This window comes from Dunckerocampus dactyliophorus, chromosome 20 (assembly GCF_027744805.1).
Source record: "Dunckerocampus dactyliophorus isolate RoL2022-P2 chromosome 20, RoL_Ddac_1.1, whole genome shotgun sequence".
NCBI lineage: Eukaryota > Metazoa > Chordata > Actinopteri > Syngnathiformes > Syngnathidae > Dunckerocampus > Dunckerocampus dactyliophorus.
In genome coordinates, this window is record NC_072838.1 from 13,419,466 (window position 1) to 13,445,882 (window position 26,417).

The 26,417-nt window shown below is 40.3% G+C and overlaps 1 protein-coding gene across 2 annotated transcripts in view; it reads right to left on the reverse strand.

Moving 5' to 3' along the window:
* Positions 1–26,417, reverse strand: part of csmd2 (CUB and Sushi multiple domains 2) — a 201,408-nt gene that overhangs the window by 110,552 nt on the left and 64,439 nt on the right. For both annotated transcript variants that reach the window (XM_054764767.1, XM_054764766.1), the window contains exon 5: positions 21,855–22,062. In XM_054764767.1, coding sequence (XP_054620742.1) covers positions 21,855–22,062 — 208 coding nt within the window. The remainder of the gene's footprint in view (positions 1–21,854; positions 22,063–26,417) is intronic.

Genomic DNA, 26,417 nt, shown 5'->3' on the forward strand with positions numbered 1-26,417 from the left:
GATGCCGGACTGATTCCGGCATCGTGGTCCTTCTATTTAACAGAAGGCTTATCAAAAACAAACACAAATGTTGGGAGAGAGGTGACGTGGCATGCAATGAAGAGATATGCAAAGAGGCACAGCAAACAGAGATCAAAATTTTTTAAATGTTCAAGGTTGATGCGGTGCTTCGTGTGTGGAGATGTTAAACGTTGAGCTCTTACGGCTTTGAAATGTGATTTATGTAACGACATGGTATTGCATCATTTGCTCTAAAATATTCAGTGGAATTGAGCTTGCTGCATTTGACAAATGTTTGTATTGTTCAAGTTCAAGTGCTTTGATGGACACATTGAACTTTAATTCTCAGCTGCTAAACGTAAAAAAGCAATCAATGTATTTGTGGACGATTTTGATTGACGTCCGTCTTTGTGGACGATTTGTCTTTGGCATCGGTATTGGTCAGTGGTAGACACGTTTTATTAGACCTGTATCCTAATTTGAATGTAATCACCTGCTAAATACACTCCTAGTATCAGATTTACTCTAAATGGGACCATCATTTAGAAAACAAACAACATGCTGCTTTGAAAAAGACTTAAAATAAGTGATGGAGACAATAAACTCATTAGGAAAATGTTTATTGAGGTCATAAATCAAGTGTGACGTTGGGTTACTCTCTTGCGGACTCTGTTTTTTTGTTTTTTCTTCGAATGAATGGAGTTGTTCTTGCCAGTAATTAGAAAAAAGGACCTAAATTGGGATGGAGCGATGATGAACTACTTCCATAAACATTGCATATAAGGCTAGCGATGAGTGACGACTAAAAGAGTATATGCAAATCTGTTTAAAAAAAAAAAAAAAACCTTTTTAAGTTTCCTGTGGTCATTAAATGTGTGCATGATTTCACAACAAGCCATTAGCAACAGTAACTTACTGACATTCATAAAACTAAATGGCATATAAAACTATGTTGCCACACAATCTGCTCCTGTGCACTTTTTATAATGGAAGCTCCGGATAGTGCAGAGTCAGAACTTAAAAGAATAAGCACTGACAAGGAGCCCACGTATTAAAGGCTAGTACAATATATAAAAGGTCAAAATAATGCATAAAGAAAGCTAATTAACTTCAAGTCTGAGCATTATACAAAGTAATGGCGACCAGTAAATCCGCCGAGATTTATTTTCAAGAGCTATTGAGAGAAATTAGGGCTTCATACTGCACTTCTCATCAGCGAAACAAGATGGTCTTTCCCCCACAACTGTTGGCCTCAATCTGCAGGGAAAGCGTGCATGAAAATAAGTGAAGGGATAATCAATTTCAAAGAGGCACTTTTATCGCCCAAAAGTGCTTATAATTGAACATTTACATTCTCGAAAGTCAGACATAATTTCTGGATTTATCTCAGATACAACCCACATGCTTTAGCAGAATTTTAAATCTCACACACACACACACACGCACGCACGCACACACACACACACACGCACACAGACACATACTTAACAGCTATTATAACTCAAATCATCCCACAGTGTTCCATAGCTTTTATCTGTACTTCCTTAATCAATTGCAACTAAGCAGTCCTATCAAATACTCTTCCTTCAAACTAAGTGGTTGGAATAAAGCAATGGACTGAGAAGTAATGCAGATCAAGAGCTGCTATTTAAAACACTTTTAATCAAACTGTACATTTGTTGCATCATCTTCACGGGGACGTAAAGGCATCATTTATGCCCTCTTAATCATACCTGAACACTTTCTCTTTCAAAACTCATTTTTTTGTGGCTCAAAGCGGCTAGCTTAAAGGGAGCTGATGTGATTTGAGCCTGATTGTCCCACTCGGCCTCTTTTTACCCTCGCCAAGGAGACAGTGGAGTTTTGTTTGCTTTTGTACTTGACCGTCAGTCAACTGTTTGTTAGCAGGATTAGGCAGAAACCACTGAGCGGATTTTCGCCAAACTTGGTGGACGAGTGGGTTGTGGTCCATAGAAGAACACGTTAAATGCATTTGGAGTAGATCCTTCTAGTGTTGCATTGTTTTGAAGTGAATGGTGAATATAATCTCTTCATATAATATAATCTCTTCTTCATTCAACTTGAATTTAGAGTCTTAAGGAGTCTAAACTCAGTTGAATCTTGCACGATTTGAGGCAAGTAGCTAGTAGCCTACCTCCATGAAGCAAAACACAAAGACAGTTTAATGCACAGATTGACTAGGTAGATATTACCTTCACATAAAGTGGAGTGTTCACCTTTTTGCAATAGACAACAACAGAGCTTTTATGGGAACTGAGTGAAATGATTGAAAAAACAGCTGTGTGGCAGCAAGTCCTGCTTGGGAAATGAGCCAACGGACAAGAAGAGTCTAATTTGTCAAAGCCCGGAGGTGTGAGGGATAAGGCTTTTTGCATTAGTATGATTACACAGCAGATGCAGGACATGAAGACAAATAGCAAATCAAAATGTTACGTTGTATTGATCATTGCAGGGGTAAATTTAATCTGAAGCTATGTTGTCTTGCCTCAAGGAAAAACTTCAAGTCAATATAGTAACTCAACCCAAGCTATTGAAGCTGTCAAGACTCTTATATTTGGGGTCTAGGGTTTGATTAAATTAGCAAGTGGCGGCAAACAACTTTTTCCCAAGCAAGTGAAAGCTTTTCCTCCTGTCACTCACACACACACACCAGTGACACAGAGACTCGCTGCAAAAAAAATAGTGTCACAATTTGGGCAAGTTAACAGACAAAGGAGTTGTGATCCAGCCATCCATCCCTGCATTTTGTTCCGCTTATCCAGGTCGGAGACGCTGGGGCAACAGTCTTAGTACGGAAACCCAAGCTTCCCGGTCTCCATCCGGGGGACCCCGTGGCTCCACTCTGACCTCCAGCTCCAGCCATTCTACAGAGGAAACTCATTTCAGCCACATTGTACCCGCCATTTCGCTCTTTCGGTCTCTACCTAAAATTCATGACCAAAAGTGAGTGTAGGAACGTAGATCAAGCAAAATAAATCAAGAGCTTTGCCTTCTGGCTCAGCTCTAGTAGTTGCAATGCCAATTTCAATGTTATTAAACTGATTTGCTTAATACTTATTAAATAAAATGTATCTAAACTTGGGTCTTGAGCTGAATGATGAAAGTTTGGTCAAACCCATGCATTAATGACACACGCAATCTAAAACCAATTTGTGATTAACCACAATTTGATACCTTGGATCACACTTGCTTGTACGTCTAATTTCATCCAGATTTGTGACGCCAGGGCCTTCCTCATGTCTTTTTTTTTTTTTTTTTTACTGATGATCTTACTGAAGTTCCGAGGACAGATCTAACACGTTCAGTGACACACGGAGCGACAACTTTCGTCATGGTGTGAGGACTCACGCAAGAGACCGGCAGCTTCCTGCTGAATGAGTCATCCAGGTACCAAGAACTGCCAAAGCTTGATCACGACCTCAACCCCCCCTCCGGTGTCCACCCACTTCTTAGAGAGCACTGTGGAGTTTTCGTTTAATTGGTTTTGAGGTCACAGACAAAAGCCCTCCTGTTGTTCATGCATTCACTTTCATCCTGAGGCATTAACGGAAAAGTATGCGATGCACAAAAGATAGACAATCCCTTGGCTCGGTGGTGTTCACTGGCCCTTTGTCTGACTTTCACAGTGGGCTTTAATGAGATTAACTTTGTTCTCCTTTTTGGCATCATTCTCTACAATTCCTCCCTGTCATTTCTCTGATCCCCGGCCTTCTTTCTGTGTTATACGAAGACATATTCATATGGGTCTGCTTTGCTTTATTGCTCACTGTGGAAATGATAACTAACACCAATATATATAGGCCAAAAGGCCCATAGATATTACCAGAATGTGAAACAGAATCTGCAGTTAATGTTTTACCTTTTAGGTTTGAGAGTATGTCCTCCCAATCACTTTTAAAACGAGTCACACCAATTGTATTATATTATTTTGTCCATGGTGCTCACCAGGCCAAGTCCAATTAAACTTTCAAGCTATCTCTAAGTGAAAATGTCCCATTTTTTTCTTTCATTACACTGAAGAGAATGGCCACCTTAACCCTGGACCCTTAAAGAGTCAACCTTTTCTTCCATTAACCTTCCATGCAGCCTAAAAAAGACTTAAGAGAGATAACACAGGCTTGTATCGCCCTTTAATGTTATGATTTGTATCCATCTATTTCCAGTTTTAGCATTTATTCTTTATCACCCTCACTATCATCAATCAAGCAAAGGGGAGAAGCCATGGAAAATGACTCTCTTACACATCTGCCATGACCAATTTGTCATCAGGAAAAAAAAAGCATCCAATTAAAAAGTCTATCTGTGTGCCTGAGTCAGCACTGACCTTTCACCTACCCCCTTAGCTATGATATAGACACCGCCTCTGCGCTGTAGGGGTGTGATATGATACATATCATAAGAAGCCAATGATAACTTTACTTTTCCGAGAATATATAGTCCCCAATTCATAAATGAATCTTAGAATTCATTCTTAGCTTCACCTACATGTTGCATTCTAATTCTAATAGTAATCCAGTTCATATACGGTATATAAAATGCATCTCTATGTAGGACAATGCAGTGGTTGCAATATGTGCGCACACACATCCCCCGGCCTTATTATTTCTCGCTGTAGATGAATGCAGCCTTAATGTCCCATGTCATTAGACTGTGTGGCCGATAACTATAGGCTGCAAAACCCTGGAGATTATTTCATAATTACAAAGACAGGGTAATCATATACAGGAGAGATTTTTAATATGGTACTCGTGCTTTGTTCTTGTTCCAAGAAAACTCGTGACATGAAAAGACGGCATAAAAGCCATGCATTTCTCATCCGTCCGTCTATAGATAATTGTTACAAATGGCTTAATTTCATATAATTTTCTGTACAGTCTTTAGAGCAGAATTATAGCCGTTCATTCCATCCTTCCACACTCAAACCTTTGTTAGCGCCAGAAAGTCAGACTCCCACCGAAACATACTCTAAGCAAATCAATTTTTCCAAGAAGAAATCATGTAAATCCAAATAATCCTTTCCAGAAAACCAAAAATGTTAACACAAAAACACATTGCTATAGTTTTATAGTTACAGTTTTACAAGCAGAGCACAATTGCATATAATGCAAAAGGGAAATAAATACATACAAATCTTGACTGAAAAGGATCAATGAACATTTAAGGTTACTTTTAACTTCAGTGAAGAAGACTAAAACCTTTGTGTTTTGCCATGAGTTATTCCTTGAATTCAATTGTGTTTCTCACCTCAAGCCTCTGCTTTTCTTTATGATCACTGCTGCTAAATAAACCAAAATAGAGCCAAAGAAAGTTTCAAGTGCCAGCCTTTGGTAAAGAAAGTGGCGTTTGTGTTGATCTCCCTGCCACATTGTGTCTTTGCAAACAATCACGTCTTTAATTAAGGTAAAAGTAAGCTTAAATGATCATTTATCCCTTTCATTTGTCATTTATACGCATTTAAAATTGTTTCATGCATGTCAATGTTTACGATGTTAACCAAAAACATGTTAACCGGGGCGTACGCTAACCGAGTTTCCAGTGTATCAGTGAAAGAACAAAATGTAAGCTGTAGTTTTGGTAAAAAGGGGTGCCGGGAATTCTATTTTTTGGGGCCGCTCTCAGTCAGTCCTAAACCCACCCACCCCTCACCCCTGAAAACCCCGCCCATATTGCATCCCAGATGGTAAACGGCTAGCATTAAATCCCAATTTTTGTACTGGTTCAAAAACAATTTCTCCTCAAGCAAGTCAGAGCTTTTCTTACAGTCACTCACACACAGGGACCTAGAGAGATGCAGCCGGGACACAAAAGAAGTGACTCACAGGTTGGAAAGTAGTGCAGCCATGAATAAAATATAGCGCTTATATTTTCATATGATTTGCTACGGAGTTCCCATGAGAGCACATTGATCAGTGGGATGAACACGATTACATCTCAAAGACCCCCAACAACTAATACGACATCAAGTGCATGGTAAAGCTTGTACTTTTTACAGTGGCTCAGGCAAAAAAAAAAAAAAAAATCCTGCATTTGATACCTCTGGGCCATCAGGGCGTCACCGAGCACGCCTACTCCTTTCCGCAGTGAATGCGATTACAGTAGCTGTGACGGAGACCTTATGTTAGCTGTCAATCAGCATCCGCTTTTCTCTAACAGAGCGCCTGCAGCACCGCAGTCACGTGGGGTGAAGTGTAATGTGTGTACGCTGCCATCCTCTGTGAGTTGGGACAAGGCCTCAAGGGCTGTGCGTGGCTCAGCTCTCCCAGACTAAAATGGGTCAAAGAGCGTGTTGTGTTAATTATTTAACACTTACACACATTTCAATGGGATCAGTAGCACACACTGACGTCGTGCAATACAAGCTTTTTTGTTTAATATATAAATTACACTATGGTCTATAACTAAGTGTAGTGTGTATCATACAATAATCTGTTTATCTGCCAATAATTATCACCCAATCATTTCTAGTGTGTCTATGGCTGGTATATACCTAAATGTACTGTATGTCTTTTTTCCTCAATCACATCCAAAAATCCCAATGGACTCAATTAGCTCCAGCTGTAAAACTGTATGATATGAATGTCCTGCCCATGAGGACCATATTGACTTCCCCCACTAAATACAATATATCAAACTTTTGTGCATGTGTGAGTGCATGCATGCTTGCATATGTTGAAATGCGCACAACTCTTCAAGCAGCAGTGTGTGTGCTTGATAATCAGCACCAAACTTCACCACTTGCGTGAGCTTCAGAGTCAGTGGTAAGTGTTTAAGACAGGTTGAAATAATGCAACAGTATTATGCAACGTGTAATAAAGTAACACATACAGTAGTAAGTAGTAGAAGGCCGATATTTATTTGCTAAATTGAAAAAAATGAAAATGGGAGTCAAATTTGGAATTGCAATTGGATTCTGAAAACTACTTAACCTCAAACCCCTAAACAGTTGTCCCTCGCCACTTTGCGCTTCGAATTTCACGTCTTAGCTCTATTAACGTTCGGTGAGACAAACAAGCACCAGACTTGATCGCTGGAACAACAGGTTTTTATTGCAGGTTTGAATTATCGCGCAACAGGCACAACAATCCCTAATAAAAATCCCAAATAAAAACACAGGCTACTTTTGCTGCCTTTAGCCACGCAAAGCTGAAATCAGCTCTGAACCCCCAACGTCACTTTCTCTGCCCATCACTCAGCTCCCCTGGGAAACACATTTATAGTAACACAAATGAGCACAAGTCTTATTTATGTTATACCTGGCCTATTTACACTGATTATGTTCACTATATTGGATATTACCAATGTAAATGTGACCATGGGGGTGTTAGTTCATGTCTAGAGGGCTCCAATGATGTTAAAAACCGTATTTAGAAGGTTGTAAATAGGTTTTCTATACGCTAACTATGAAAATATTCCATTTATAAATAAGGAATTCAACTTTGCGGAAATTCACTTATCACGGTTGGGTCTGGAACCATTTAACCACGATAGATGAGGAATTGCTCAACGGACAAGTCACTAAGATCTAGTGGTAGCAGATCACAGTAGGTACTCACTTTATTACCCCAAAAAGCTTTATTCTATGATTTGGAATACACTGAAGCAAATTTAAGGTGGACTATGTCACACAAGCATCTAATTTCAGGATGTTTGTGGGGGAAAAAAAAAAAAATCTCTGGAATAAGATGCCATGCTTTCAAACAAGAACACACCGTGTGTAGTTTACTAATTTCATGGTGTATGGTTCCCAAGTGCTGAGACATTAAAGTCTACTTTGCTCTCGGCAAGTGTAAAGTTGTTTGAATGAGTTTACTCAATTTTGTAAAGTGAACAGTGAATCACTTATGTCGGTGACTACAGTTTTATATATATACACATAAAAAGCCCCCGCACAAATTATAGGGAGGGGGGCATTATGACAACATTGTCTGTACAGTAAACTTTTGAAAAACTTTGAAGTACTGTATATATCCAGTCATCACGTACATATTAATTTGGGGTCCTTAAAAATGGTATGATTATATGATGGACTTATTCAATGATTTTTAAAAACAAGATTTGGGTGCACAAGTTTGAAGGGATTTTGGATTTTCTCTTATTTATACAAGGTAAAAAATAATACATACAACCTCAAATATAAGGCATTGCAACGATAACATAAAATAAATATTATTTGTCCATTTAATTGTGTTATAAAGTTATTTTCCGAATGATTACAATCATTTTTAACATTTTCTTAAGTAAAAATCACAGAATTTTCCTGTCAAATACAGGGTTTGTTTTATTGTTATTTTCAATGCAACTAATTATGAGGAGATGCCAAACTGATTTTCAGTATTCCTGTGACAATAAAGTTATATTCTCTTTTATTCTATTCTATTTGGAATGCTAAGATGAGGCTGGGGCTCAAATACTGGGCAAAATTGTCCAATCGTGTATTGTATCAATAAATGTAAGGATTTGTGCATTTAATAAACGGACATTTCATTCACTGGTACAAAAAGTGCACACTCTATGATGGTAAAATAAGTGTAAACGGACACTACATGCTTGGAGATGCTTCACTATGGCTGAATCAGTGCACGACATTACTCTCCTTCCACCGGGTGATGGGTCAAGCGTGGCGTGCCAAGTCCGCACGCAGGCTGGTAGATACCGCAACATTGTTAGCTTGAACAAAGGGGTTTGGCGTTAATTAGCTGAGCTAACGTTTTGCACCATAGTTGTTGCTGTACAGTAATAGTAGTAGCAGCAGTGACACTGGCAGCGCACTACACAGAAAAGCCGCATGTTTTGGGGAACAAAAGCAACAGGCTTTATGTAAAATGAAAAAAATCACTCCATAACTCAGTTGAATAAGTGCATTGATGCTTAACAGTTACAAACCAAGGCACTAAACAGTTTTTAGTAGAACATGTTTCGTCCGCACGCTGACGTTTCAGTATGTGGGCATCAGTGGAAAAAGTTTGGACACCCCTGACCTACACTTTTTTATATGTAGTGCTGAATTTCTTTGAGCGGAACAGGGGAAAGTCCTTTTTATCTTCTTGTTAGGGATTATGATTGACTGCAGATGATAGTTTCCTTTTGCAGCACGAAATAGTGCGTTTCAGCACTAATTGGTCCGCCAATATCCAGAACAATGGCCCAGAGAAAGTAAGTGAATTCATAAGAAATTCAATTGTGAATTAACAGAAGTTGATGAATAAAGTTTGTTTAATTTGCACTTCTAATGCATAAGAAAAATATAATGTCATGTTATGCTGTTGTATTTAAAAACACCTCATTTTTCACCAACAAAATAAATAATACCCTTAATGGAAACACTTTTTTTTTTTTTTTTTTTTACTGGGTCCATTATTTGCTTGGCACATTTAGTCGCTGATTGCTACTGTGTACGCTCACAAGCGTATTGTAAAATGTCAATAATTAATAGACTCACACTGGAATCTCCATGTTGTACACTTCACCAATTCACTGTGGGACTAACTAGCAAGATGCTGAAACAAGCATTTGCTAAACCAATTTTGAGTTGGATTCCTGTACATCAAATCCTCCATAGGTGTCATTAAATGGAGGGGAAACAAAATCAATCACATGTGACAGCGAGTGTCGGCAGGGTAACGAAACATTGCTGCTCGAACACAACTCGACTTTGTTGCACTCTAAATACATGCCAGCCATTCATTTGCCTCCTCGTTATATCTGTACTTTTAATAATGTTTCAAACTCTTATCATTTCGGAATTGCCTTGTTTAGCAGTGAGGGAAATTGTTGAAATGTTGCGGCAGAGCACTGACAAACACGTATCCGGCTTGGACTGGATATTATTACTATTTAATAGGGTTCCTGCTCTGGCAAAGCCAAATAACCATGAAAAACATATGATCTGTTTACAAGGTTTAGGTGGAAAATTCCCACAAATACAGTAATCTCTATCCTTATCGCGGTTAATCCGTTCCAGACCAGACCGTGATTCGTGAATTTACAGCATAGAAAACCTGTTTATGACCTTTGAAATATATTTAACATTATTAGAGCCATCTAGACATGAACTAAAACCGCTATACAGTAGTCACCTTTACATCTGTATTACCCAATAGAGTAGACATAATAAGCAATTGAAGACATAAATAAGACTTGTGTGTTGCTATAAATGTGTTTCCTAGAGGAGCAGAGTGAGTGGCGGACAGGAAGTGAGATCAGCAGGTTCAGGGTTGATTTTCAGCTCGCCATGGGTTACAGCCGCAAAAGTAGCCCGTGTTTTTATTTGGGATTTTTATTAGGGATGATTATGCCTGTTTAGAGATAATTCAAACCTATAATAAAAAAACCTTGTGTTCCTCAGGTTACACACATTACAGAAACATTACTGACACCTAATTAACAGTGTACAATACTACACATCTTCTTTGAATGTGTCCTTTGAATGCCTTATTTGTATTTTAGTTCATTCAGCTGTTTGCTTAATTTAAGTAAAAAATATGCTGACTTAAATATGCATATTTATTTAACTGATAATAAGCCATATTCAACCACAAAATAGCATGATGTCTTTAATACATTTATATAATATACTTTTGAAAATGGATAAAGTTGCAAAATTCAAACCGTGAAGCGGCGAGGGACGACTGTATACATATTCTATATATAACATATTCTATGTTTCTTTGCTGTATTGTGTCTAGGAGACATTATAAGCACAGTATAAGCCGCGGCGCGATGGGAACTAAAAGACATGAGGGAGTGAAAGTCCAAAATAAAAGAGTGTGTCAGCAGACTGTATGCAAAAAGGAAGCATGACACAGAGGAGCTAAAGGTATTAGTTTTGCCGGCGCTAAAGCCATCCTTCCCATTCCCTCTTCATGGCTTCCACGATGAGAGGGGAAAAAAAGGAAAGGCAGAATAATCCCTCAGCAGCTCCATTTGTCTGCATCACTCTGTTGCTGCTATTTATAGCACATTCAGGAAGTTTAAAAAAATGGTCAGGTACGGTTCTTAGCTCTTATGTTCTTAGTCGATTAATCTCAAGCTTGTTGTTTCGATTAATCGAGTAGCTGGTTAGGCCCCAGACGGACCAAACACAATTAGTGATTTGATTTGCAACATATCAGAAGAGAGACAAAAATGTCACTTTTTTCCAAAGTCAAAGTTGATGTCTGTGATTATCTCGCTTTGCCTGAAACACAAATAGGTCTGCTTTCATGGATGACTAAGGAAATCAAAAAATGTTACCATTTGAGAGGCTGAAATCAGAGGATATTTACATTTTTAAGTACAACGATTAATCAAATCCCATTAGAGTTGTCAATTAATTGTCGCAGTTCTGGTCGGCTAAATCCAGTAGGGTAGGCATTTATTGGTTTCCATTGTAAAGGGTGCCAAAATATCTGGCATGCTTGGGCACCCATCTGAAACACTAAAAAACAACAAAAACATGTTCACTGATATACCACAACACACACAACAAACCTAACTGCACTCCATTGTATTGCCAGTATAATTAATTTGACAAATCGTTGACAAACACCACTGCATGTCATGATACTTAACCCGTAGACATGACAACCGTGCTTGCACTACCCTAAGTGCACTGAAGTGCCTCCATGTGCAAGACAGCAACTACACTCTTGGACATGTTGAGCATCCATTGGCCCCGGGTCAAAAGAACCAGCTTTGGCTCGATCCGTATCATCCATGCAAACAGCACACTAATTAACCATGCTATGACAAATCACACAGATTTTCCCCGGTTCACTGGCCACAGCAGCACCTTCCATAATCCTGCGCTATCACACAGTCGGGGGAGAATGATAGTCAAGCTAATAACGCCATGATATTAGCAACACTGATGTGCAAAAAGATAGGGCTAGCCAGAGCTAGTATATAATTCTGCCTGTCCCGGACGACACTAATCCCTTTTTTAATTATTTCCCTACTTACAAAACACACGCACCACATGTTGCCGAGGAAATATAATCATAACAATTAGAAAATGCCTGAGTGTGCAAAGCAAAAAGGTACGCACATTTGGTTTAAGCAAAAATACACACACCCAGCCCTGGACATGTAGACTTTTTGCAAAGTCATGTCATGCAGCTATGTTTAGATAAAGCTTTTGCTTTGGTTGACAGCCCATTTTGTAATTCTGCCTATAAGGTGAAGGTGAAATAAAGAAGGACTGTAAATCGATGATGCTGACAACTTACTGGCACTTTACTAAATCTCGAGTGAGCACATGCCACTTGAGATAGAAGCCTGTATGTGCGCATTTGCTGGCTCATCAAATCATTTAGTTCGGAGTTTGGCAAACTTTTTCTACTCTAGTAGGGTGACCATATTTGGATTACCAAAAACCAGAACACTCGGCCCAGCAATGAGATACTCAAACAATACTCAAAGTTTACTCAAAAGATGCCTGATAATGTCAATACATTTAAAGCCCCCCATGTGTGGACAGAAAACTGTTATATTACAAAATACAATCTACACTATAACCAAAAATTCCAAAGAAAGAATGTCCAAAAACAGAACAACACAGGAACCTGAGGTCAAATGTGTGTTAAGTTTAGGAATTTAACCAATATTTTCAGGAAAAATGTGCCCTCTAAAGTCACAAAAACTTTGGAATTTTAACCTCTGTTCTGCATAACGTTCCCAATTTTACGAGACTCCAACTCGACAAGCGTCTGCGCCTATGTTTTTCTTTTCTTGGACTTTTGCGACTTTTTGGCAACACTTATTCCAAATCCTGCCCATTGGGCCAGACCAGGACAGGACGTAAAAATGTACAACAGGCCAATTCCGGGGAAAGCAGGACGTTTGGTCACCCTTGCGCTACACCAAGCAAAAAAAAAAATGTATATATACAGTATATACAGGTATATATATATATATATATATATATATATATATATATATATTAAAATGTTGGTTCCTTATACAGTATCCCACAAGAGTACATCCATCCATCCATCTTCTATGCCACTTATCGCCACTAGGGTCGTGGGTATGCTGGGGCCTATCCCAGCTGACTTCGGTTGAGAGGTGAACTGGTCAGGTCCAATCGCAGGGCACATATAGACAAACAATCTTTCACACTCACATTCATAATTTAGAGTCTCTAATTAACCTAACATGCATGTTTTTGTGGGAGGAAACCCAGAGAAAACCCACGCAGGCACGGGGAGAACATGCAAACTCCACACAGAGATGCCCAACGGAGATTCGAACCCAGATCCTTCCGATCTCCAGACTGTGTGGCCAACGTGCTAACCACTAGGCCACCATGCAGCCGTGTATTATATATTCTTTAAGAAAAAGAGTAATCACTGTACATTTAGTATAGTGGGATTCCCCACAGGTTCTCAATCGGGTTGCGTCTCACGTTTGCGTCATTCAACCACTGCTCCCCAGTGCAGGCACCACTCATGCTGCCCCCAGAGCATGACACAACCAGCACCATGCCTAAAGTTGCCTTGCTATTCACTTGTGTCGAGTCATTTTCAGTGGATAGTAAACCTACACATCTGTACAAGTTGACTACTGACTAGTATTGTGTGTATATAAAATCCAAGTTTAAAATCCAAGTTTAATATATATCCAAGTTTAATTTCTACAGTATTGTCCCTTAACAAGATAAACTGGAAAAAAGTGGACAAGTGTACTCACTTTTGTGAGATGCTGTACCTGGCATAGTAGTATCCATTAGGACATTTCACTACTGTCACCTCTAAAAGTTCAACAGTGCACCCTTCTGCACAGAGGACTGGCGCCGCCTGTCACCCGTGGGCTTCCCACGTTTATTGATGCAGTTGAAAAGAGTTTTTATGGGAGGCACGGTGCCGTGCAGCACCGGTAATTGCCGGTCAAGGCACGTTCAGTCGAGTTCATAAAGGTTGCTCTGTAAATATATTCAGGTTGGCCTGGATGTCACCTCATATAAAAAAGTGATGAGTGGGAAGACTGCACACACAAAACCCAACTGACAAACCAGTCCTGCAGTTCCACAAACTATGCAGGAAAATACGTAAGCGGCAGCAAAGCGCATCATTTGATGATAACGAGCATGTAGGAGGAGTCGTGAGTCATGTGACTCCAAAAAGGTAGACATGACTCATGTCCAATCAATTAAAGAAAAACGAGTTAAATTTAAATGCAACTCTTGGCCTCACTTACTGTTATGCACATCCCTTTATTAATATCATCCCAATGCAAATGAATTTGACATAAACTAAATGATTTGAGTTGGCAAGAAAGTGGAATGTCTGACGCCCTTGGCAGCTGTTGTCAAGTCCGGTTACTCTCCACGATGGTTGGTTTTGCAAAAGCTGTGGCTTCTCACGTGCCGTACTGTTGATGCGTTTGTGTTTAGGTTATTCTGTGAAAAGTAGAGGGTTGACAAAAAAAATAAAATAAATGTTGTGGCTGAGCGGTGACCCAGATCAGACAGTGACATCTTGGTGATCTCTGGGGAAGGCCCAGGGACAGGATGATGTTCTGCAGTTACTGCAGCATGGTTGCACACTGAAGATGTTAACATTTATTTTGAACACAGATTTGTCTGCTTTGAAAGACGGTGGGGCGTTTTCACAGAGGAGCTAGTGAACCTTGCTACACTCAAAACATACAATTGAAACAACATGTACGTTTTCCTGCACTGCTCTTTAACCTCTGCAAAGTGCTTTTTTTCAATTACTTTATTTGGGCCTCAACCTTCCTTCCTGCCTTATATTATCTAATTATTGTTACTGTTTAATTGCAAGGCAGTCTCACATTGCACCGACTATTATTATAACCACAACATAATCATGCTTTGGGTAGAAGCAGCACAAGACCGTCATTTAAACTTGCAAACAAAGATAGCTCTTTGATGAAGAACCAATTAGAAGGTCTTTATTTGTCATATGTACAATGCACAGCGGAATTTGTCTCTGCATTTAACCCATCCTCCAGATCTGGGTCGTAGGTCAGTGTCTTGGCCAGTGGGGCGATGCGGGGGAAGTGTCTCACCCAAGGACACAACAGCAGTGACTGGGATGGAGGAAGCAGGATTCAAACCAGGAACCCTCAGGTTACTGGACCCGCTCTACCTCCTGTCTTATAAGATTTCTTACAAAAAGCGATGGACTGTTGTCAGTTGGCATACTTTCGGGACAACTTGAAAATAATTTTGATATCCTTTATGAGAGACCAGAGTGTCTGGACAGAAGACACTCCCACAGAAACCCATCTTGCTTAGGTATGTCTTGCAGAAATCTGATTTTCTATGAGTTTTGACTTTCAGGCTTCCCAAAATCAAGCTGGATAAGGGGCTGGCAGGGCATAACTTTTTGTTCCATCTCCAATTAAATCATCACATATGTGTCCATAAAGTTGTTATTTCCAAAGTATTGGTGGGTGCTTCTTTAAATACATTTGGATGTACAGTTCGTAAGCTTATGGGGGGGGGCTGTCAAAGGTGACAGATTGGATCCCAGTGGTGCCGCGTAAACACACCTAAAAGAGACCCAGTGATGTGGCCCATTGCCTTTAACCTCTGCGTGTTCTCTTGCTCTTGCTGGAATAAGGGTTGAGGGTAACACATGGCTAGACATGCTTACACAGACACATCGCTATCCAGACTGCGTGCCTCAGGGGAGTCAGTTTACCCTTTAGACTAAGCATTGCTGACTAAAGTGCCTCTCCTGCTGTTTCTTAACAAAATACAGATGATCAACAGTAATCAATAATAGATGCTAATCAGGAGTTGCAAGCCTACCCAACCGCTGTGGCCAAACTGGTCTCATACTGACAAGAACACAGCAAGTTTGTAAAGTTGATGATGGCTTATTTTGCCAACCTTGATCTCTATACCCACCATTTCACTTCTCCCCATCACTGTGCGGTTTTATACCATGACCAATGAGAATGAGAGAAAATGCATCAATGTGTTGGAGGTCTGAGATGAGCCAATCTGCAACAAGGCACAAGGTTTTGGAGATAACATTGTTGATTGATGACACTTTGCAGATTGAGTCCTCAAGCAACAGCTGCTGCTAATAAATCTTTACTCAGACAAATAGGCTTTGAGGGGCATCGGTGGGCAGACTGGTGACGACAGCTATTGATCCATTGCTCGAGCGCAGACTGATGGGCCAAACTATAGTTTTGGATGTATGAAGGCTGACGCAGCAAAATAAAAAAGTGACTAGACACATCTTTCAAGGATTGGGATTTTGTTGGAAAACTTACATACAGCGGAACCCGGTTAGCATCATTAATCCGTTTTAGAAGGTCCGACTCAAACCGAAACGCACTCTAACCGTATTAAGATTTCTCATAAGAAATTATGTAAATCCAATTAATCCGTTCCAGACATAGTTTTACATGTGGAAACCAATTTGAAATGCATCCAAATGACAAAAGAAATCAACATTGTTTTGACCTTGACAAAGACTGCTATGAGGCAGCGAGATCCACATGGACACCACTTCTGTGTTTTGCTATGTTGTTTCTTGAATCCAATAGTGTTTTTCATCTTCTTTACCAAAGCGCTGGCACATGCAACTTTCTTTGGTTCCACTGTGGGTTATTTTGCAGCCGTGATCAATAAGAAAAGGAAAGATTTGTGGTGTAACTATGTTAGTTCGCAAAGAACTACAGGGCCAACCGCTAATTACGCCATAGACAGCAACGGTACTGGGGGACAATGACTTCCGGTTCTAAATGGGAAATGTGGTGATAAAAACATGTTACAAACCATCTGGTATTGTCAACACGATAAGATGCGCGTCACATTGCACCCTAACCGATAAATGTATGCTAACCGAGGTAATTTATTTCCTCTTTTTTTTTGTAGGCATACCAAAATACGCTAGAAGTTCCACTGTGTTAGATACAGGCAATACCAATATACATATAAATGTAGCTTAGTCGTGTATCTCTCAGATGCTTCTGCAAGTGCCTCTGCAATGCCTAAGCATCATCTTTTTAAGGAATGGATAATTATTAATAGTCTGTAGAGATAGAGAGAGAAAAAGATAATTGCATGATCGGGTGAAAAAAGACAGGGATCGAGATGAGATGTGTGATAGGTGGTATATGTGACACCTCTAAGACAATTCTGAAGGTTGCGTGACGCAATGATCCTTGAAATTCTTTGCCATTATTTGTCAGCCAATTCACATTTGAAAGGTACGATTGCCCATGAAAGACTCTACATATCCATGTGGGCAGGTGTTTAAAAAGGGATGAGAGCGTCCCAAAGAGACTCATAAAATTTGTTAGACTAGTTTGGATAAAACTGCTGATACAGTAGTCACTCATTTACCAGCTTAGACTTTTAAATAAAGCAGAGTTTGGGTTTGCGAAGGAAAAAAAACGGTATTATCTTCATCTGCGGTCTGCAGGAGTTTACCAAACGCAATAAACACAACTCACCATTAGTTTACTTTTGTCTTGAATACGTTCGCTTTCATGATGAGAGCACCACTTAGAGTAAATGACTATAGAATATGTAATGAAAGTGTATAGACTTTCATTAGACAATCAGACGAAACGATCCGCTCAGATGCTTTATGACACGCACATGGTCGAGAGAGGCGGGGAGAGGCAGAAATGCCACAGCACAGTCTAGCCCCTTATCGACGTGACCGGACTCGTGATGCTGGATTGAATTACCAGCAGGGCTCTGAAGCAAAGTGCTTCCAATCCCGCAAGTCGACGTTATGAGAAACATCTCGCAGCATAACAAACATTAACTCCATCCACTACTACACAGCAGCACCCATTTAAGCACATCTACGGAGAATACCACAGTCTACTGTGCTGATACTCAGACTGCTTATTTAAATGCTGAAAATGACTGCCATTTTTAAAGCAGGAAATAGAACAGACATGGATGCTGCAAGAATATACTGTATACTGATTTGACGCAAATATATAGAGCAGTGTCTGGGCTGCAGCAAACCAAAACTTCAGACCCAAGGGACTCAAAACACAAACAGAAGTTGAGGCTTTCATCTCCACAAAAAATGTAATGTATTGATATCGCTTTAGCTCCAAACCCCAAAAATCTCCGGGAAGTTAAAAGCTGTTCCGGAGACTGCTCAATCACTCAGGTGAGTCAACTAAACAAACAATCAATACATCGCAGTGCTTTCTAACAACAATCTCTCTCTCTCTCTCTCTCTCTCACACACACACACGCACTGTTTTTTTCCCGGGAGTGAAGAGACACATCAGCACAGCAGGAGCCATCCACAGGCTGACTACATGTCACAGTCATGAACCAGCAGGGATAGGTTTAAAAAGAAGTCAAAGGATGCACAGGTGCCAGGGAGAATTTTCTGTAAATGATCTAATTATAGCTGTGGCATTTATTTACCTCAACCTGAAAGAAGCTGTTATTTCCAACATTTGAATCACCATACAACATATACTGTATATATATTTTTACTTTCTTACTTGTTTGGAGTGCATGAGAAAGTGGATAATAAAATGTAGCTCTCATTGACGACATGGTAATTTATATATTTATATATAAGTATAGTGCACAACACAGCAGCAACAGAACCAATGTTGTAATTAGGGATGCACCGATCCACATTTTTTTCCACTTCAGATCCTGATAACTGAATTTGGCGATACCGGTACGTCGGGAATTTCTGATACATGAATAGCAGTCCCGTTTTTCCCTGTCCCCCAGTAACTGTTGAGTGGAACAAATGCATATTAATTAAATTTTTGCATCAGAAAACAATGTCCCGGATGAAAAACGTGAATGCCAAAGGGAGATTGTGCCGATGGGCAGTAAGTGTACGGTAATATCATTCTATTGTTGTGTGGAACAGCGGCAGGAGATTTAAGGACATCAAACGCTGTGAAGTCTGTCAGATCAACAGCATGCTGTGATCAATGTTTGAACACATTTGATGTATTAATGTTTGCAGTTAAATCACTTTTGAGTACTTTACAATTAAATGAGCCATGCAGGCTTTCACATATTCAGAAGCACCGATGAGACATAAGAAAAAAACAGGAAGTAAGATAAAATGTGAATCACCAGCATCCAGAAATACACTTCTAAAGAAACAAGTAAGCAAAGTTTGTCAGAGAGTGACAAACATTTGGAGAGATGGCATTTCATTTTTTTTTTATTATTTTTTTTTTCAACTTCAGACAAGCACTTCCTTATCTCTATTTACAGTGCTGAAAGTGTGGCGGGACTTGCTTTTAACATCTCAAGCACTGCTGGGAGATGCAAGTGCATGAGGGTGCTTTGCAAAACAAAGTGCCACCCAAAAACCAAAAATATAAGTCAAATATATGTGAGTTCCACTTTGATGCAAATGGGCGAATGAGTATCTGGCAATTGACGGGTGTTGGGTATTTACATTGCCTTAAAGTGGAAGGCGATGGGGAAGAAAATCAATATGGATGCAAACAATGCAACTGGAGAGGAATGCGTTCCCCTGGGTGAGCAAAGATCTATTAGGGTAATTCCTTGTGGAGGAGGAACGGGAATTATTTCTTTTTCGCAAGACCTTTCCACTGTGACGCTTAATCCGCATGCACATCTTTGTTCCTGAAGACAGCTTTCAAGGTTGTCTTTTCTATGCTGCCTTTTCTGAATCCTAACTCTGCAGGGCTGCCAATCAAAGCATCTGTTTGTGTGGTAAACTGCAATGTAAGAGGACAAGATAAGATTCTTACGTGGGAACAGTCAACGTCTTGATGGTGATTGACAGGGATGGAAACAAATATTCAAAATTATAAACAAATCCGTAATGAAGATTTGCATAGCTGTGTGTAATGTGGGTGACCACAAAGAAGGAAGCAGAAAAAGATCACGATAATAATAAAAATAATAATAATGGATTCGATTTATAAAGCGCCTTTCAAGATACCCAAAGCACCAAAATCCATTATCAATTCACTTCACAGGTAGTCATTGGTAGAGGTAAACTACATCTGTATCCCAAGCTGCCCTGGGGTAGACTGACAGAAAGGTGGCTGCCAATCCCTGCCAACAACCTCTCGACCACCAAACATCCATTTACATTCATACACCAGTGTGGACGGCAATGGAGGCAAGGTGGGTGAAGTGTCTTGCCCAAGGAACAGTGACTGGGATGGCAGAAACGGCCAACCTTTCAGTTTCTGGGAGACCTGCTTGACGTCATGAGCCACTGCCACCCAACTTAGCATCCCATCGGATTTCCCTCGGTTGTTATTTTGCCCTTTTTGTTGAGCACCTCTGAAATAATATATCAACTGTTATGAGCTCAGGCCTTGAGTACGAAGTATTAACAAGAGGGCTGAGTGAGTTTAACAAACGTGATCTTCAAGTCCACCCATGTATTAAACTGTTCATTTTTCCTGTCCATCTTGAGGGAAACATGAATTACAATATGTACTTGGACATTTTAAAGCAGGGCATGATCCCCTTCTCTTGGAAAACTGGGCCACATTGCAATTTCCCAATATGATAACAAGCCCAAACACAATTTCCAAGATGACAAGTGGCTTGCTGAGGAAGTTGAAGGTGAATGTGATGGACTGGTCAAGTATGCCTCCAGACAGGAAGTGAGCACCTGTGGCAGAGGAGCGCAAGGTGTCCAACATCCACCAGCTGAAATGTGAGCAGTGTACTCACTTTTTTCAGATACAGTATGTCTCCCGTGTTGCTGTTTTCTCACTCACTAGTTTCACTTTGTTTTCAAGACTGTGAAGCAATTCCACAGGTGCATCACTACAAACACCCACGCAAACAACCACCACAGAGTTGGAAGACTCTGTGGAGATTTGGATGCCCCCACACAACACAGCAGCAGAAAGCAAATCAAAGACTAGGACAAAAGGCTGATGACATTGTCGAATGCGCAAAAGAAGCACCTTCCACCTCAGGGAGTCTGGGAAGTATCTCAAAACTCCAGGCCGATATTCAAAGTGACTTTCATATCGAACAATCCTTTGTTGTTGGCTAGATGACGCATTTCTTTCAAGCAAGTGTTTATGCGGAACTACCAACCGAGTTTATTGTGCGGGTTTCTGCCTATGACTCTGACTTCAAATGTGCTTCCTAGTCTAAAGAATAACCCTTGACGCATACCTGCATTGTCTGATGGCTGCATCCATGCATACGACATCTTTGTGTGTGCTCTGCTTTGCGTAAGTGTGGCGAGCTCGCTAATTACTTCCCGTGTTGAGAGACTTGTCATGGTGAGTGGGAGCTGCCACAGATGGTAAGAGGACCACGCTGACACCATGATATCCTACCTCTTCATCGTTAGAGCTAAGCATTTGTGTTGTCGTAGGCTGACTAATTGAAAGGATAAACGTGTGTGTTTGTGTGTGTGTGTGTGTGTGTGTGTGTGCATGTGTGTATGCGTGACAATGGCAATTTAAACCCACATTTCGCATGATACACCCTAATGGGAGAAAGCTGTGACAGCCATATGCAATGATTCTTGTTTTGTTTTTTCCATTTTCAAAATATGCCCTGCAACTGAGTGATCTCTTAATTGATTATTCGCAAGATGGCGCTATTCCACTCAATTTAATATACACCTACCTACTGTAGTTATTATTACACGTTCTCTATTCTCTTCACTCTTTATGGGGAAAATAAAGTTTAAACACAGAAAGTGAAGAATGTATCAATAGAAGAGCTGGGATTTATTAAACTCTGCTTCTTTCTACTCCTTTTCAGACTTGTTAAATTGTTCCTTAATGTAACTTGGTAAGCATGTCCAAATAAAACAACCACCATGACCTCCTCCTCATTTAAAAAAACACACATCATCCCGAGCTCAGTGCAGTCCCTATCAATTAAAGAAATGCTGACAACTCACCACTGCGACGAACCCTCCGTGCCGCTGACCTCCAGCAGGTCGTAGTCGTCCTCCAGCTGAAAGTCAGAGAAGACCAGGGCGATGGTGTCTCCTGGCTCGGCCAGCACGGTCCACGTGCAGTCAGCATTATTGTGGTACTCGGCGGGGTAATTGGGAGTGGTGATCACCCCGCTCTGGCCTCGAAGTGTCCCTCCACACCCGTCATCCGCTGTAAAGAGTAGGAGAAAGAAATTGTTATACAGTAATCCTTCGTTTATCGCGATCAATTAGTTCCAGACCCAACCTTGATAAATGAATCTGTGAAGTTGGATTCCTTTTTATCAATCAAATATTTTCATAGTTAGAGAAGCTGTTTACATCCTTCTACGTTTTTAAACATTATTAGAGCCATCTAGACATGAACTAGCACCCCTATAATCACGTTTACACTCGTATTAGCCAATATAGGAGACATAATGAGTAAATAAGACATTTAAGACATACATAAGGTTCGTGGTCATTTGGGTTGCTATAAATGTATGGACAGGCAGACTGGACTTTTATTCGGGATTATTGTGCATTTTGTAAGATCATTCACACCTGCAATAAAAGACTGCTGATCAAGTCTGGTTCTTGTCTCACCGGACATTACAGCATTACATTACTTACACCTAATGACCAGTGTAGAATATCGCAAATCACATATTTGAATGTGTCTTCTGAATGCCCTGTATTTTACTATTCACTTCATTTAGCCATGTTTATGCTCAGTTTATTCTTTGACTAATACGCCATTGTCAACTATGAAAGAGTTATGATTTATCAATTTATTTTGAAAAACCATGCTACAGTGAAGAACCACAATTCCAAATGCCATGCTTGTTTTCCTCCACAGGCTTCCACAAATAGACTATTTTTGAGCAACCTAGTGCAGCTACTTAAACAACAGCATGTGCTGATTAGCAGGGCGTACGGAGACGCTTTATAAAGCAAAGGACTGAGGTCATACTACAACTTCTCTTTCTCAGACCAATTCAAGATGTGTTTGATTCGTAGTGCCTGTGGTTTTGTGACTAGATTTCATAAATGGTAACTAAGGAAACAGTCTTGAATCTCGTAAAAGCACAGATCCATGCCAAACGTTCATTCATGCATAATGTACAGAGAAATAGAGGGGACACTTTTATTGAACATTGTGAGTAAAATTAATGTATCCACTGAAACATTTTATGCCTTATCCCTTTCCCCAAACGCCGCCCCTCCACAAAGTTTTATGGGAACTGGTTAAGTAATTTGTGCACGATCCTACTTCAAATAAAATTTGTCCCTGGATCCAAAATACATTCTGTATCATTCCCAAAATGTAATGGTTTGTTAGGTGGTTGTGAAGCAGTTGAAAAATTACCATGAAAAATTGTTCATTGTGTTTCTTTTGCTGTTGTTTTATTTGTTTATCGTCATGTGGAAACTGTGTTCCTAAGCTAACCCATCTACTCAATATCTGCTGCACACAAAAAGGTGAAAATTAGTTAAAACATGCACCCTAACGGTGTTGCCAAAGTTTGACGCCATATGTCAGTGCTTTACAAAACACCCACTGTAACTTTATGTATCAATACATTTGGTGCACACATTTAGCGGACAGATAATCACTTGTCTGTAAAATTGGTTGAACAATCAGCGGCCAACAAACAACATGTCTTTGCAGGGGCATCAGCGAGACTCACAAGACTCATCGATTGCCTTGATTTTCTTCGTATTTGATTTTTTTTCCTGGTGGAAAATTATCTTAGTGAGGCACAAAAGCCTGAGCGCAGTGAGCATGTTGTTCCTTAAATGTTCAATGTAGGCCACAGAGAAGCAAATTGATTTTAAAAAATGTGCAAGGAGAGGGGTTAGAATGCATGATGAAACATGATGCAACATGGGGAGACATAATTACAAGCTTATTAATTCAGATTTGTGTTCATTAAAGCAGCTTTTGTCTGCGTGAGACTATTTGAAAGACACATTTAAATATATACATATACAGTACTGACTACTGATATGTTACTAATAATAATAATATTAACAAGCTATGTGTATGTCACAAAATGCACCAACATGACACTTCCCTCCTTGATTTAAATTGTGTGTGCTTTTGTGTCAATCTAGAGTGGGGTTCATCAGTGGGTGGCCAGCTAGATCTGTCCGTCATCCATCCTACCTGTCACCACAGCAGCCCCCCAAGGGAGGGCAAGAGAGTGTAGAGACAAGCGGAAACCTGTGAGGTGTGAACTTAAATGGGAGGGAAACCGAGACAGAAGAAGGAGAAGACAGGTGACAAGCCAGGACGGGTGAGAGAGAAGTGAAGGCTTTGGGGGGGATGACGAAAGGCAGATATGGCGGAAGGGGTGACGGTTGATCGCTGCAGTGCTTGGGAGTGACGGTGAGGGGATGACAGCAGGCGGAGGGAAAGATGAGGGAGAGCATTGAAATTCCACACAAGCTAGCTTCTCCACACTTGAAGGGAAGCATCTGACTCCAAACTTCACCTCTGTATTGTTCTCTCTATTTTGCAGCTGCCACTAGCCAATGCAAGCCCCATATGGAAGCTGAAAACTAAAAGAGACACCGTATAATCACCAGAAACCATTGCAAAGACCTACATCTGAAGGGAGCGGAGACACATTCTCTTGTCTCCAACTGTAGATGTCAGAATGCTTCCTATGGTTGCATATTTTCTGCCAGTCGCTTAGGATTTCATGGTTTTCCATAAAGGGGAAAAAGCTACTTCAGTTATTTTGGGTGCCATGATAAGAATGAATATAGGAGGATGCGTAGGAAATGAATGCTGTTTTTCCCAGAAAAAATATGATTGACTTGCACTTTTAAAGAAATACTAATTTACTAAACATAATAGAAACAGTTCATAAACATTTGGGAAATTGTAGTTCCCTTGGAAACTGCATGTACTATGCTAGTATATGCTGCAGTCTAGCTGAAATAATATAGAAGGAAATGACTCTGTGACTATTACACACATTATAGCTAGGGAGGGGCACAATAATCAGTCAATTAACCAATCAATATTGAAACACGCTGTTCGGTCTCTGCTTGTTTGCATAAAAATAGCATCCATGGCCAGTTAAGCTACATTTACAATATGGCAACTTGTCCAAGCGGCATCATTTCTGCTCAACGTGACACTGGCATGGTAACAGCAGTTCAACACATTTAGAAAATAAGACTATATTTAATAAAAATCATATGTTATGGATGTAAGATGAGACAGAAACACAGAGTGTCATCCTCGATGCACCGCCGGGAACCGGATATGTGTATGCGTGTATGTGTGTGTGCACCGTCGCTGATGACGGAGCCACCTCTGAGCCATACCTCTGAAATGACAACGGTCTTCTCTTTAAGCCGTAAATTTCAGAGGTCTCCCACCTTTGTCTGGGTATGGTCCACCGCCTTCTGTGCGATTCGTGTATTTAGTTATGTCATATATTTATCTATCTGATAAAAACAAATGATGTTGCTCTAAAATGCCAACCGCGGCCCACAATGTATTGCGCAATCATGTGCAAGTATCACAACATTTCATCTTCGGTGCATGATCCAAGATGGCGGCGTAAACAAACCGGATGGTATTTTGGATGCTAAACAAGCGGGCAAACACAAGCCAAGGCAAAATTTTATCAAAAAGTTTGGATGTTAACCGAAAAACACGCTAACTGGGGCGGACGTTAACCGAGGTGCCACTGTATATAGGTAAAATGTTTGATGCATGGCTTGAGATAAATAGACCAGTGAGTACATGTTTATGTTTACACCAAACAAACACTAAATCAAAGCCAGAGAAGACCATATTAGTCATTAAATGCCATCAATGGCTTCCCCTCAATTATAGGTCAACTGCCCGAATGGCGCAAAAGCGTTTGGCAGGCTGCTCCAAACAGCAGATTGTGAGCTCTGCACTGCGTGTAAACTGGAGTGTCATTAAGGATTCTCTTATGCATTGAGGAGATGCCTTCAGGCGTACATGTTGGATTTTATGTGCTACTGGGAAACTTGAATTAATCACCAGGGAAATTGCCAGCTTCTACAACGTGTATGTAATTTTGGCTGAGGAGGTGACAAAATCACATCCTTGAGTGCCCGAGGAGTCTGGCTGAGCATTGTTGAGGAAAATGTAATAGCAGATTTGGGTTCCAAATGGCAAGCTGGTGGTGAATTATAAAGGAGGTGGGGGGGAAAAAAGACGAATTTAGATGCAAAAATGAATACGTTGCGAAGAAGTGTTATTTAAATGCAATAAAACTGATTTTGCATTGTACAGGCGTGTTCTGGCGTGTGTGTGCCCGGCCATGTGCGCTCATGTGTGGGCTTCCTGACTCCTGGCCTGGATGCAGATGGCTCAGTGTCTCAGCTCCCCGCTCAGCAGGCACACTGACACAAACCATCACTGGTGATACTCAGGTCCACGCGTGCGTGGATTTAAATGCATGCAAAGTGAGAGCTTCTACAAGGATGATTGATTGCAGCATAATCGCCTGTAGTGAACTATTCCCCCAAAAAAGAAAGAAAAAAATGGTGTCA